This window comes from Petromyzon marinus, chromosome 47, assembly GCF_048934315.1.
Source record: "Petromyzon marinus isolate PM22_M1 ecotype Great Lakes invasive population chromosome 47, UKy_Petmar_22M1.pri1.0, whole genome shotgun sequence".
Taxonomy (NCBI): Eukaryota; Metazoa; Chordata; class Hyperoartia; order Petromyzontiformes; family Petromyzontidae; genus Petromyzon; species Petromyzon marinus.
This window is the reverse complement of record NC_133713.1, coordinates 2,701,871-2,716,780: the sequence shown is the minus strand read 5'-3', so window position 1 is coordinate 2,716,780 and position 14,910 is coordinate 2,701,871. Positions and strand designations below refer to the sequence as shown.

The 14,910-nt window shown below is 51.6% G+C and overlaps 1 protein-coding gene across 2 annotated transcripts in view; it reads left to right on the top strand.

Annotated features, from left to right (window-relative positions):
* The window catches only part of CAB39 (calcium binding protein 39), a 45,420-nt gene extending 35,011 nt beyond the window's left edge, over positions 1–10,409 (top strand). For both annotated transcript variants that reach the window (XM_032971992.2, XM_032971991.2), the window contains exons 3-9: positions 660–824; positions 2,973–3,091; positions 3,791–3,959; positions 5,698–5,757; positions 6,627–6,692; positions 8,415–8,558; positions 10,211–10,409. In XM_032971992.2, coding sequence (XP_032827883.1) covers positions 660–824; positions 2,973–3,091; positions 3,791–3,959; positions 5,698–5,757; positions 6,627–6,692; positions 8,415–8,558; positions 10,211–10,390 — 903 coding nt within the window. In that variant the 3' untranslated portion in view covers positions 10,391–10,409. The remainder of the gene's footprint in view (positions 1–659; positions 825–2,972; positions 3,092–3,790; positions 3,960–5,697; positions 5,758–6,626; positions 6,693–8,414; positions 8,559–10,210) is intronic.
* Positions 10,410–14,910: the final 4,501 nt, after the last annotated feature.

Below are 14,910 nucleotides of genomic sequence, written 5' to 3'. Positions count from 1 at the left end.
AAGTGTCAACATCAGAGATGTACAGTATATAGACACTTAAGTGCAGGAAGGGTACACACCTGCAACCACAACAAAAGGTACTTGCAAGCTGCTTAAATTGAATAACCGACAGCAACCTCGCCCCACCTCGCAACTTACTGGTGGCCTAATGTCTGCTCTTAAGATCGTCTGTGCCCTCACCTTGTGCTGCTGCTGCACACGGACAAGCTGTAATCAGCTGGGCCAAAAAACACACAGCTGGGAATTTGGAGTGAATGAGAGGGAGATGTTGGTTTAAGGCGCATTTAAGCTCCTGATTAAAAAACACAGACGCTTGTCACATCATGGGGTGAGAGGAACATCTTGAGCAAGCAGGGGGAGTCAAATCATCCCCTATTACAGCAACAGGCATGTGCCACCAATGTCATATCCTATTGCTGCTGCGGTTAATAATACTGCAACCCCATTGATGGATGCTGCCTCTACTACAGTTGCTGCTCCTGCTACCACCGCTGCTGCAGCTGCTATCACGGCTACTGCTGATGTTACCACTACTGCTGCCAGTGCTGCTGCTGCCAGCGCTGCTGCTGCTGCTGCTGCTGCCGTTGCAATGAATGCAGCGACCGCTGTTGGCGCTGCTGACCGGTGCTGGCGCTGCGTGGGGTTGGGCGCGCGTGCAGGCGAGCGAGGAGGTGTCTAAGAGCCTGGCGGCGATGAAGGAGATCCTCTACGGCACGGGAGACAAGGAGCCCCAGCCGGAGGCTGTGGCTCAGCTGGCCCAGGAGCTCTACAACAGTGGCCTCATCCCAGTGCTCATTACACAGCTGCAGCGCATTGACTTCGAGGTGCTACACCACGGCATCACCCACTAACACTACACCACGGCATCACCCACCACCGCTACACCACGGCATTGCCCACCACCGCTACACCACGGCATCACCCACCACCACTACACCACGGCATCACCCACTAACACTAAACCACGGCATCACCCACCACCGCTACATCACGGCATCACCCACCACCACTACACCACGGCATCACCCATTAACACTACACCACGGCATCACCCACTAACACTACACCACGGCATCACCCACTAACACTACACCACGGCATCACCCACCACCGCTACATCACGGCATCACCCACTAACACTACACCACAGCATCACCCACTAACACTACACCACGGCATCACCCACCACCGCTACACCACGGCATCACCCACTAACACTACACCACGGCATCACCCACCACCGCTACACCACGGCATCACCCACTAACACTACACCACAGCATCACCCACTAACACTACACCACGGCATCACCCACAAACACTACACCATGGCATCACCCACAAACACTACACCACAGCATCACCCACCACCACTACATCACGGCATCACCCACCACCGCTACACCACGGCATCACCCACCACCGCTACACCACGGCATCACCCACTAACACTACACCACGGCATCACCCACTAACACTACACCACAGCATCACCCACCACCGCTACACCACGGCATCACCCACCACCGCTACACCACGGCATCACCCACTAACACTACACCACGGCATCACCCACAAACACTACACCATGGCATCACCCACCACCACTACACCACAGCACCACCCACCACCACTACATCACGGCATCACCCACCACCGCTACACCACGGCATCACCCACAAACACTACACCACGGCATCACCCACCACCGCTACACCACGGCATCGCCCACTAACACTACACCACAGCATCACCCACTAACACTACACCACAGCATCACCACCACCGCTACACCACGGCATCACCCACCACCGCTACACCACGGCATCACCCACTAACACTACACCACGGCATCACCCACCACCACTACACCACGGCATCACCCACCACCGCTACACCACGGCATCACCCACCACCGCTACACCACGGCATCACCCACCACCGCTACACCACGGCATCACCCACTAACACTACACCACGGCATCACCCACCACCGCTACACCACGACATCACCACCACCGCTACACCACGGCATCACCCACCACCGCTACATCACGGCATCACCCACTAACACTACACCACGGCATCACCCACCACCGCTACACCACGACATCACCCACTAACACTACACCACGGCATCACCCACTAACACTACACCACGGCATCACCCACCACCGCTACACGAATGCAGCGACGTCACTCGAAGGGGGGAGTTGTAGTGGCACGGTCCCAGAGTTGGTCTCCTCGTTCCCAGAGTTTCAAATTCGTGTCAGACGACCGGACGACGACTCGCAGTTGTATTCCGCTCGATGCCTCCTCTCCCACTGCCACGCATTCACCGCGGTGACCTTGCTCCTTGTCCAGAAGGTGCAAAGAAATTCAGCTGTGTGTGTGGGAAGAGCAAACTGATTTGCCCGGAGAAAACCCAGTGTGTTACGAGGAGGTAACACTGCCATGTATAGATGACCCCACGGTCCTGCAGGGCAGAGCATCGCGATGCTCATCGTGCTCACACGATGACGTCTGTGCTTGTTGTGTTTAGTTTGTTGTCATTTCCCCGCACCTAATAGCACGGTTGGCTATGTTCCTGTGCCAAAGAAGTGCATCATATGTATATACATATAGTGCCACGGTTGGCGATATGTTAACTACCTCGCTTGGTATACAGGAGGTTTTGGGTTTTATCCCGACACTCATGGCTGTATATTTGGAGTTTGAATTATTCTTTGTGAATTATTCTCCGGGTCCTCTGGTTTTTCCCTCCACATTTAGGATTAACATGCTTTTAAGAGTATTTTCATGTTTTACATTTCCACAGGAAAAGCCACTTTGTTGAGCTATCATTTGTGATCGGTCGCATCCGAAAAAGAGCTCATTCAGCTCAGTGGACCTTACACCTGGTAAAATAAAATAAAAAATAACGTAATAGTAACGTACATACATCTCTCTCATCCTCGTGCTCCCGTTCCCAGGGCAAGAAGGACGTGGCGCAGATCTTCAACAATATTCTCCGCCGGCAGATCGGCACTCGCTCCCCCACCGTGGAGTACATCTGCGCCAATCCCAGCCTGCTCTTCATGCTGCTCAAGGGGTGAGGGAAGAATCGCGATGCCCCCTACCCCCCCCACTGTCTCCCAAGCGGAAAGATGACGCTCTCTCAATCATCTTAATCATCATTGTCGAAGGAAAAGGGGCCAACCAGGAAAAAAATAGATGGAGCCATTTTATCGTCGAATTTACGCGATTATTTTTTTTTTAGGGCTGCCTATTTAAACGCTTCAAAAGTTCGGGGTAAATGGTTAATGATCATCAGTAGTCGTGTGCATAATTAATTGCATGTTTGTATGGTAAATTGAGGTTTCACCTGGTTAAACAAATACACTTCTGTGCTTCGTAATTTTAGTTTCACAACGAATCACATGATTAATGATTTGACAAACTTTGTGTCATTAAGACCTTCCTCCACCACCTGACACAGCCAAACAATTTAAATTGTCACGTACAAGCGTGTAACCCAGATGTTATCGTTTCGGCTCGCTCACCGTTAAGTTGAAGAACGATTCTCACAACCAAGCTTAGCCAGCGATTAGACGCTCGACTTTCCACTTGAAGCTGCGTCAAACATCACCGGGACCAAGATACGGGAAGTCCAAATACCCATGTCACCCGGACCAGGCTTCCTTAAAATAGCTGTCGCGACACCTTGCGGGAGCAACGGGATCATATTTAACCTCGATGTTAACCACGGATCGTGTTCCGTGCGTGTGTTTTTGTTTCTCGGCGAGCGAAGCTACGAGACGCCCGAGATCGCGCTCAACTGCGGCATCATGCTGCGCGAGTGCATCCGCCACGAGCCACTCGGCAAGATCGTGCTGTGCTCGCCGCAGCTGTACGACTTCTTCCGCTACGTCGAGGTCTCCACCTTCGACATCGCCTCCGACGCCTTCGCCACCTTCAAGGCGAGCGAGGAGACTAATTCCTTCTGCTCGGAATAACGTCCCCTGCCGCCCCCTCCCTCTACCCCCCCACGGTGGCATGGTGTGGCGCACCGGAACTTGCAATCCCCAGGGGTCACCGACCGGTTCAGTGCGGTCTCCCCGTCGTGCCGGTTGAAGCAAGTTTCTTCTTAAATACTCCGCAACCACCGCCGCTGACACTGCCCACCTTACAGTATCAATGGGCTTGCCACTGTTAGTCGATCAGCACGTTCACGAGTCGCGAGGTAAAGTGTGGGTACTCCCTACCCCTTCCAGGACGTGACCAGAGTGGGAGAGTAGGCCAGATGCCCTCGAGCAGTGGTTCTCATCCTTTTTTGGCTACTGCTGTACCCCTTGTTGAATTTTGTTTCATCGCAGTACCCCCCTTACCTGACCCAACATGGTTCTGAGAAATAAATGTATAAATAATGAACATCAATATTTTAACCATTTGTCCATTTTGTGACATTTCCTAACTAGCGAGTATCTGCAAGCGAATAAAAAAGTCAACGGCCGCTTTGCATGCGTGACGTAATGTGTTCGCTGGATACTCTTGGAAACCACTTTTTTTACGATCATTAAAGTTTTGAAATATATTTTCTATCATTCTGGTTACCATACGGATTAAAAATGTATTGCAGTTATTTTATATTGCCAGATTCATACATGATTATTCACCAATGACTCGTGTACGATATAATTTCACACATTTATAAATCACCTCGCGTACAAGCCCGGGATATTGCTACGTACCCCTTAGGGGTCTGCGTACCCCCGGTTGAGAACCACTGCAGTCTAGAGGGGCTCTCTGGGAGCCTCTCGGTGCCTTTTTGGCTCTTTCTAGCACTACCGTGGGGATCCAGGCTGAGCCCACAATGCCAGGTTTGTGAACCGGGGCTGCCACGTTTTCCCAGTGGTCGCGGAAACGTCTCACCGGTGAGGCGTCACGGGGTATAAATGGTGTGATCTTTGTCATTATGTATACACTTTGTATTGCTACACATGTTGACTGGTAGCTGTTCACGGCTGCGCTGTAACAGGGCATTACCGGTGGTATAATTTGTGCCTCCCAGCAAGAAGGTCCCAGGTTTGTTTCCCAACTGGGGGCACCTTTCTCCATGCGTGGAGTATTGTATGTTCTCCACCTGTTCTGCATGAGTTTCCTCTGGGTTGACCTCGTTTGACCCCCCATAACTAAAAAACACACTCAATATCAATCTCGCTTCAAATTATTTATTTTTGTATTACCCACACATTACGAAGCAATCCTCGCCCCATACTGGCAGACTAATTAATCCCTATTGCTGAGTCAGGTGCTGATTCACCTTTTCCACATAAGGACAGCTGCCACTGGGAGTGCCCTAGGATAAACCACACAGCAATCATCACCCCTCGGACTGGCAGACTTAATTACCATCACCAAGCCAGGTGCTGAGTCACCTTCCGCTGCACAGGGACGGCTACCTATAGGGGGATCTAGGATGTGACGTTACGTGACAGAGAGGGCCCGCCAGTATACACCATGAAAACTCATTCATTCGTCTGTATTGTATGTATGTACATAGCCAACCGTGGAAATCGGAGGTGCTTTACATGTTGAATGAGTTGCTCATTGCTTTACTGGAATCTGTTTGTGTCATCACCAGGTGACCAGTATTATGCACTGCAAACTAATTATTACGTGTTCTGTGATTTTGTGATTTCGTCTAATCAATTGCAGGACTTGCTGACCAGGCACAAAATAATCTGCGCAGAGTTTCTGGAAGAGAATTATGACAAGGTGCTTACTCCCAGATTCCACCACGACCATCGCGTGTGCGCTCCACGATTCCACCGCGACCATTGCGCGTGTCATTTGCTTGCACTCTTCTGCCACTTGCTGTGCGACTGTCTGCGCTGTGGGACCCGCCAGTCTGTAAGCTCTCATCACAAAGCCTCCTCTGCCAGATGCCACAGCATGAATTCCAGTTAATGACCGCTATCTTCGCGTGAGGTGATTTATAAACAGGCTCTTGCGCATGTGCGTGCGTGTCTGTCTTTGTGGTGGCAGTTAGCGCGCTGGGCTAAGAATGCGACGACCAGAGTTAAATTCCCACTCGCGGCCAACATCAGTGATGATTATCTCAACTGGCATCGCTTAGGTAGCCTTGGCCTCAAAATTAGTACCTGATGCAGTGTATAAAGGTCGCCACTAGGGAGACAAAGGTGGCTGGGCATGGGACTGGCCGCCCACCCCCTCATGTGCCATTCATGCCTATGGTAGGTGCTCGCTAACAGCACTTGCCCCAAATGTATGTTAAGGCTATGCAGGGGTTATTTGTATTGTCTTTATGGAGCGATCATGTCGTAGTTACCAAACTGCGCTATGAAACTGGTGACCCAAGTTAGATTCCTGGTCATCGCCAACACCAGTGACCATTATTCGAAGCCATTCTGGGCCTATTCTACGGGCGACTTCACCTCATGAGTACCTGGTGCGGTGTGTAAACATGGCCACTTTGGAGACAAAGGCGACTGGGTGTGGCGTTGGCCACCCACCCTCTCATGTGCTGTTCCGACCTTCGTAGCTGCTCGTGAACAGCACTTGCCCGAAAAAGTCTGCTAAGCATGTACGAGGTGGGGGACCTTTGTCTTTTTGTATGTGTGCAGGTGTTTGGAGAGTACGAGAAACTGCTCAACTCGGAAAACTACGTGACCAAGAGGCAATCTCTGAAGGTTTTCATTTCTAATTTACTTCTTTTCCCAGCACTGCATGGGTCGGGGGTGGGGGGGCCCTAGGGGTAACTTCTGGTGGGCCACGTTGCTGTAAACATTGAGGCCGGTGTAATTGTAGTGACTGTACTTGTCACTGTTTGGTGCCGGGACTTGCGAAGTCACGGCCGTTAATGTTGTCATTGCGGGCAGCCCGGGTTGCGGGCTGCAGTACCAACACTGGCGGTGGTTGGGTGAGCGCTGGTTAGCGCGGAGGCACCGCGAGCAGTGTGCGGTGCTGGCTTCCAGTGAGGGAGCGAGAGCGAGCAGGAACATTCGAGAAGGAGCTCGAGGAGCCTGGAAGGTGGGCGGGGCTAAGGGCGGAGCCAGCCCCAGCCCAGGAGCATATAACGAGAGCTCCGTGAGGAGCTCGGGGTTCTTCAAGTGTTGGTGTTACGTAGATCCACGTCGGGGAGAAGAATCCTCTAGCCACGCGGTCCGGGACTCGGCTTGTGGTCCGGACCGGGATAGCAAACCGTGTCTAGTTCTGCCGTAGCGTGGTTAGATGGGCATTCGAGACCGGAGCGTAGGTTGTGTTATGTTCGTGCCGTTGTGTGAATGAATAGTATTGCTCCTAAGATAATGCCTGCGACTCAGTTGGACTCACTACGTAATTAAACAGGTGGATTTGAGTCCAGTGCTGGATTCTACAACACAATCCGTGGTGCTTCTGAATCTGCATCAGCTCCCGGTCACTCTTTGACGATGCCATTCATGCCGTGCCAAATATAAGAACTAAACGATTTTTTATTTTACCAGGTTGGGCCCACTGAGCTATGCAGCTCTTTTTCAGCGACCTGGCCACAAAGGATAGCTCATCAAAGTGACTTGTATGGAAATTTATTGCAGCCAAATACTCGAAATGCACGTTGATTCTAAATGTGGAGGGGAAAAACCGGAGGACCCGGAGAAAATTCCACGCAACCACAGGGAGAACATGCAAACTCCAAATATACAACAGGCATCGGAGTCGGGATTGAACCCACAACCTCCTGCAAACCAGGCGAGGGAGATAACATCTCGCTAATGTTTGCATAGCTCTGTGTAAATCCACTTCCTGATGAATGACTCCCCAGCAAGCTATTCATCCTTGAGCACATGGTCACGGCCGTTTCCTCTTTGTGGACACCGTAACATAGGAATAGGAACTGTTTTAAGATATGCCGCTTTACATGTTTGTTGTTGAGAAATGCCGGTATGGTGTATCGGCGCATTCCGGCACAACTCCATCACTGAGTGTACTTGTGCTTGCTAAAGCATATGTGCGTGCGTGCGTGTGTGTGCGTGTGTGTATGGCATTGTATGGGGAGCGGTCGTGTAGTTGTTAGCACGCTGCACTATGAACCCGGCGACTCGAGTTCGATTCCCGCTCACAGCCACCAACATGATGATTATCTGAACCAGCCCTAGGCCTCCACTAGATCGGCTCGGCCTCAAATAAATACCTGGTATAGTGTGTAAAATCATCGCCACCGGGGAGACGACGTCAGACGTGGTGCCGGCCACCCACCCCATCATGTACCGTGCCGCCCTTCATAGGTGCTTACTAACAGCCCTAACAGTCTGCTAAGGCTATACTGGGGGGGTATTTGTCTTTGTACCTATGTGTGCGAGTACCTGTGTATGAGTGGATGTGTAATCTTGCTTAAGTACACGTGTGTGCGTGTTCCCGTGTCTCTCCACCAGCTCCTGGGAGAACTGCTGTTGGACAGGCACAACTTCACCATCATGACACGCTACATCAGCAAGCCCGAGAACCTCAAGCTCATGATGAACCTGCTGCGCGACAAGAGCCGTAACATCCAGTTCGAGGCCTTCCATGTCTTCAAGGTAACGCGACACACACCCACACGAACGCGCACACAAACATGCACACATGCACGTCCGCCCTGGGAGGGGCGTGCAATCTATCTCGCCTCACCCACGTGGTTTACTCAGTCTGGCTCTGTGCTCCTGTGGCTCTGTCCCCGTGCTCTCCCTCACCGAGCCTGCGCCTCGTTGGCAGCATGCGGTATCGAGAGCTCCGTCGCCCATTACCCGTGCTGTGACCCCCCCGGAGCCACCAAGACCTGCATCTAGGGGGCTGCCACATTCTCCACAGACAGAACAAAGTCAGACACATTACCCAATTCAGCATTTGTCTGTCAAATCTGTACATTATACTGCAAAAACAATAGCGGTACCAGGTCTCAGTGCAAATCAATTCCTGCCACCCCCCAACAAATATGCCAATTCCTGGGCAGGTGTAAATCCGGGTGAGTGAATGGGTGTGTGAGTGAGTGGATGAGTAACTGGGTGACTTGCCAAATGAATGAGAGTGAATGATTGAGTGGGTGGGTGAGTGACTGGGCTAGTGAGTGTGTGGTCGGGTTTCCAACTTTTGCAGTCAGCCTATATTTATCAAAACCGTCCTGTAACATGGTTCAACCCAATAACGGTACCAGATTCCGGTACACATCAATGCCTGCCAATTCCTGGACAGGTTGGCAACCCTTGCTGGACCCCTATGGGGTTGTGCTGTCACACTTGCCTCACTCAAGTAATAGCCTGGTGTGGTGGTGGCACACACCTGTGGTCCGGTGCTTTGCTGGTAATGGGTTGCCGACTCAAATCCACTGGGGCAGTATCGTGCTCGGGAACCCATCTGTGTGGACAGATGAGTCCTGAGATCTTTCCGCGAGCGTAGAACACTTATTAACAAAATAATGCAGCCACTAAAAATCACTGTGGGATGCTTTCACAAGAGAGTCGGTAGGGTTAGTACATAATTATATATAAAACATTTAAATATTACATTTCCCAGCTCTTTTTAATTTTACACGTGTGTGCACAACCCATGGCCAGCTCTTTTGTCAGCGCCTCAACTCGCCGAAGGGCCATGTGGGCTATGTGACTATGCCACGCTGGTCACTGTGGGTTGTTGATGGTGGGGGGGGGAGCATAGACGTGCAGTACAACAACAACTGCTCCTGTTTGTTTAAGTGACTCAGGGTCACTCTTGCACATGAGACATATTTATGTTGAACTTGTTTCGCACCATACGTAGCCAACCGCGCTAATTGGAGGTGCGGGCGAAGGACAAGAAACTCAACACAAAAAGCAGTTTTAAAGAAATAAGTTTTCAATCTAGATTTCAAAGGGCATAGCTCCAGTGGCTTCCTAATATCGGAAAGAAAAGCATTCCAGACGGCCGCCGAAGTGCATCCGAAAGCGCCGTTCTATGCAGTGACCGTATTTGTTCGATGGCTAGCCAGAAGCCGCTGCTGCCAGGCTAACCGGAGTTTGGTCTCTGCTGGAACTCTCAACTCGGTTAAATAAAATTATCTGCAGCTTAACGTCTGGATGTTAAAGCGATTAATCCTGCCGCGGCCACTGAAAGCATAGTCCCAGCACAACCACCCTTCTTCGTATTCCATATCTGATGGCGATCTCCTGGCGGGGCGGTCGCTCGCTCGCTCGCGTGCGTCCGCTTGTCTTGGCAGGTGTTTGTGGCGAACCCGAACAAGCCGCAGCCCATCCTTGACATCCTGCTCAAGAACCAGAGCAAGCTGGTGGAGTTCCTCTCCAAGTTCCAGCAGGACCGCACGGACGACGAGCAGTTCACCGAAGAGAAGAACTACCTCATCAAGCAGATCCGTGAGCTCAAGAAGCCGGCGCAGTGACGAGTGCGCACGGGCGGGCGGGCGGGCGGGCGGGCGGGCGGGTGGGCGGGCGGGCGCGGGAGACGCAGGGAGGGGCAGACACGTGCGTGCGCGTGCGTGAGTGCTCGCGTGCGTGTTCGTGTGTGGGTGCGTGTGCGCGCTGACGCGGCGATGCTGGGGGGTAAAAGTAGGGGCACCGCGCACGGGGCTGCCCCTTGCTGCTTGGCACTTCCCCCCCCCCCCCCGCAACCCTCCCACAACAGTGTGCGGTACGTGTACCACGGTGCAGTTTGCAGTACACATACCATAGCACACCGCATCACTCGCTGCCCACCCTGCATAGTGTGCAGTGCATGTACCGCGGCACGGCGCTCGCCCTGCGGCACACCTCGCAATGCGTGTACACCATAGCACGCGACACCCTGCTAGCAGAGGGCCCTCTGCAACCGCATGGCTGCGTCGCAGTCCCCCGTACTCCTCTTCTGTACTCCTCTCCCGTACTCTCCCGACTAGCGCAGCTTTGATTACACAGCACGGACTTCCCCCCCCCCCCCCCCCCCCGAGTGCAGCGTACGTCATCTACTTTGCACCACAGCTTCTTGTAGTACTTGCCCCTGAGGCAGCAATGACGTGTGACGTCTGCTCCGCAGTTTGCGTAGCACCCCCCCACACCACGTTGATTAGCTCCCTTTGCCTCCACCACAGTACACTGTGCCTTGCTGCAACGCGCACTTGAGCACAGCGCCACCCCATGGTGCTTTAGTGCGCCGAACCCACGCCACACCGCACCACACCACACCGTACCATGGGCGATGCAGGCCCTAGCACGCAGCTCCCCGTGCCACTAGCCCATGCCTGGGCGACTCAACTACGCGGTCTCATCGGTTCCGTGGCGCTATCGATTCTGGTAACTGGTCAGGCAAGTTAGGTATCGTTGAACTATGACTCAATTTCCATACAGGCAGGTGCAACGTTTAATTTCGTCCATGAAATTTTGCCCAAAAAATGTTTAATGGACTAAAGCAGCACTTATCCAAAAATGTGAACTGGAGACCCAGTAAATCGTACAAACCCCTTCCAGTTGTGTGCTATGCGAGACCGTTAAGGGAGTGAGTGCTCGTCAGTCGCCGCCTGCACTCGCCACTGAATCGGTTCGGCACGGTTTCATTCCCGACCGTAGCCATGCGGGTTCCTCCGGCGCGGCTATCGCCACCAGAAGGGGGCACACCGTTCTCACGTTAACATCAACAAGGCTGTGACAACAATCGACAAGAGTGGACCGCTTGCGTGCCTGCAATCGTGACGGCCCGAATCGATCCCTAACTTGAGAAAGGAAACGTTAAGAAATATTAAACGACATCACCAAATTATTCACCATTTATAAAGCAAAAAAGTTATTTTTTCACCCAATGTCTTGGTGAAAAGAGAAGGGGTGAATCTCGACAGCTTTTCTCGGTTGTTGGCTTGAGTCGGCTGACAGCGTGATACGCGTACACACGTGACACGTATTTGCACATGAGACGTGTACATATGCAATATGTGTACGCACGTATCACATGCATGCATGTGGTACGTGTAACGTGTGGTACGCACGCGGCGCTTGTTAACATGCGGGAAGTACACATGCGCGCATACACCCATAACGTGAACGCACGCAGCGAGGGGTGGTAACGGTCGCAGCGCGTGTCGGCGTTCATGTCCAAAGGAGAACGTAAACAAAACTTTGATTCCGCCTCCAGGCCCCCAAACTCCCCCCCCCCCCCCCCCCCCGAAGTTGGTTAGACCAACATGAATAATCAAATAAACTTGTCCCGATGTTGCATCTGGAGGGACTGGATTGCTTTGGCTAAGAAAGGCATGAGCCTGTGCATGCATCTTGAGATATTAAATGCACGTGCACGTGTGCACATGTGCGCGCGTGTGTGTAAACAAACACGGACAGTGTGGTAGCCTAGTGCATTGCCCCACCATGCACGTGCTGCTCCTGCTCACCACAGTATATATACACTATATATCTATATATACTGCACATGTACATTGCATAATGTACTTGTGCAGATATATTCTGTATGTTTGTGTGTGTATATATTTTGTATACGTTTGTGCCGTTGTCATTAACAAACTGTCTTATAACCGAAAGAGCCAACGTGTTGGGCAAGGGTACCCTTCAGCATGTATTAATTTTGTATATTTTAGTTATAAGGCAGTGTTATTAATTACAATGGTGCCAAAGAAATTTGTTTCATTTGCTACACCTCTGCTAATGCAGTCCCTGAAATTTTGATGATTCATGTGCACACACAATACACATGCAGTGTTCAATACGTTGTACATTTTTATGGCCGCGAGGTTTGTCAATCAGCCACCAATCGCTCCGTGCACCAACCTCCGTTGATTTGAATGCCGCGTGCTCTTAACGTGGATTTTCATTCACCGCCGATGGGATGATCGTTGGCCGTGGCGCTGCCCTCAATATCCCTGGGCGCTCAATATCCCTGGGCTCGCAAACCCAAGATGCGCATCGCTGCTGCTTGCGGGTGTCGCCGATGCCGTCACCGCTGCTACCGCCGGGCACTCGAACATGGACTCCAGATGCCAATGGTGCGGCTCCCCTCACCCATGGCACGACCTCCCCCACGGTGCAACGCAAGCAGAGCACGCGGCTCGCCATCGCAGCGTCACGAGTTCACATCGCCCTGTCAGCGCTCGACTAATCCCATCCTCATCGTTGTGGTCGGCATCCAGCCCCCTGCTGGGGTCAACAAAATCGAGCGTCCACTTTATGGGAAGCAAACATGGTCCTTTGGATAAGATTGGCCCCAACCATGGGAATGTGGAATTTCCAGCACTTACTCGGGACTGCTCGTTAGAGATGAGCTTTGCCGTGACGAGCTCGCGTGATGGCTGCTATTAGACTAAATACCAACGCCCCTCAGTGCTCAAATGAGCATCGATCATTGCTCGTCTGTTCTCAGGTCCGTAACCAGGAATGGAAATTTCACATTTCTTTGGCCGAGGCCAATTTATAAGCAACTCAACCAATACTGTGACTTACCAGCTCAAAGTAGTGCAGCCTTCTGACTAAATGGCGCTCATTTATTTGACTGATTTTGAAGGAATGACAATTATGATGATTTATTGGCCAGGATATCAACCCGTGCAGTGACTGTCATTCGTGAGGTTGGTGCCCTAAGCACAGTCTTCCCAGCCATGGGATATTAATAGTTCGATTATTAACAGCACAGTCCGTAAAATAACATAACGTACGAGTTCTCCCAACTGAAAAGCCTTTGCCCGATGGGTAGTTCATGGTTGAAAATGAAAGTACAGGTTATAATTGTAAAACAATTTTTTTTCTAAGATTCTAGATTAAAATCTAGGCATTGCCGTACAATTTAACCCGTGTTCTCAACCGTAGCCAAGGTTTGGTTTCGGCCGATTCGCAATAAACGCAAATCTAGTTTTTTTTTCTCGACCTGGTTTCGATCTGCAGGACAGCGTACGACTGCATTTAGTTCTTGACGAGCAGCGAATCGTTCGCCGCAGGACATGCATTGGGGAGGGTGCCCTTCGCAGCGTTCAAAGTAACTCGGTTAACCATTTTTGCATCGTCATGTTCGGGGGGGGGGGTGGGTGGTAAGAGTGGGTGGGGACGGCCTTGACAATTGTGACTTATTAAGTTTCCAAAGCGATTCTATTAATAGCACGATTGAGATAGAATTGGTAAGGAGAGTAAAAAAAAGTGTTTAATTGACCTTCATCAACTGGCTACTGCGGTGCACTGAAAGCGGCGGTGCCGGCGAAGTTGTGGCAGGGGGCTAACAGCGCTGCAGCGTTCCCCCTCAGAGTGGCGGCCCGTTGCTTTGACGCCGCTTCTCCGCAGAAGCAAAGGGGGCTGGGGGCGAAGAAATTTGTTCTCCTCAAAAACGTGACCACGGAAACAACTCCTCCCGCAATTGTACATTACCCCTCTCACTCGTCCGAAGCACACATTCATTGTTAATGTTTTCCCGCTCTTCCTTTGTTCATAATGTTGAATGAAAAACGGTCTCACAACCCTTCTAACATTTCTGGTCATTGTAACTATTTATTGGCGCAGAGTTAGTGGTGTGATAAAGATAAAAAAAAATGCAAAGCTTTTTTTTGTTGTTTTCCGATGATTTTTGTTCAATGGGTGGGGGGGAGAGGGCGGGTTTTGAAATGTTAATGAAATATATTTCTTCTTTTAAAGTGCATTCAAAAGAAAGGGCAGCTTTAGCTTAACAAAACATTCTAAAGAGCTACTGATACAATAATAAAACTCTGGGGCGGAGGGAGGGGGACCCACCAAGAGTGACACCTCTCATGTTCATTGCATTTCTCATCGCGTGGCCCGGGACACAATTTGGTAACCGCGCGCTGGTTTTTATAGTTTTGCAAAGCTTCCACGACGGCGTGCGCAGTGTTTCCTCGCCCCCCGCCCCGCCGAATCTCCGACTCGCCAGCGCCGAGAAGGGGTTCGCCCCGGCACGAGGTGTCGACTGCATCGGGCCCCACCGACC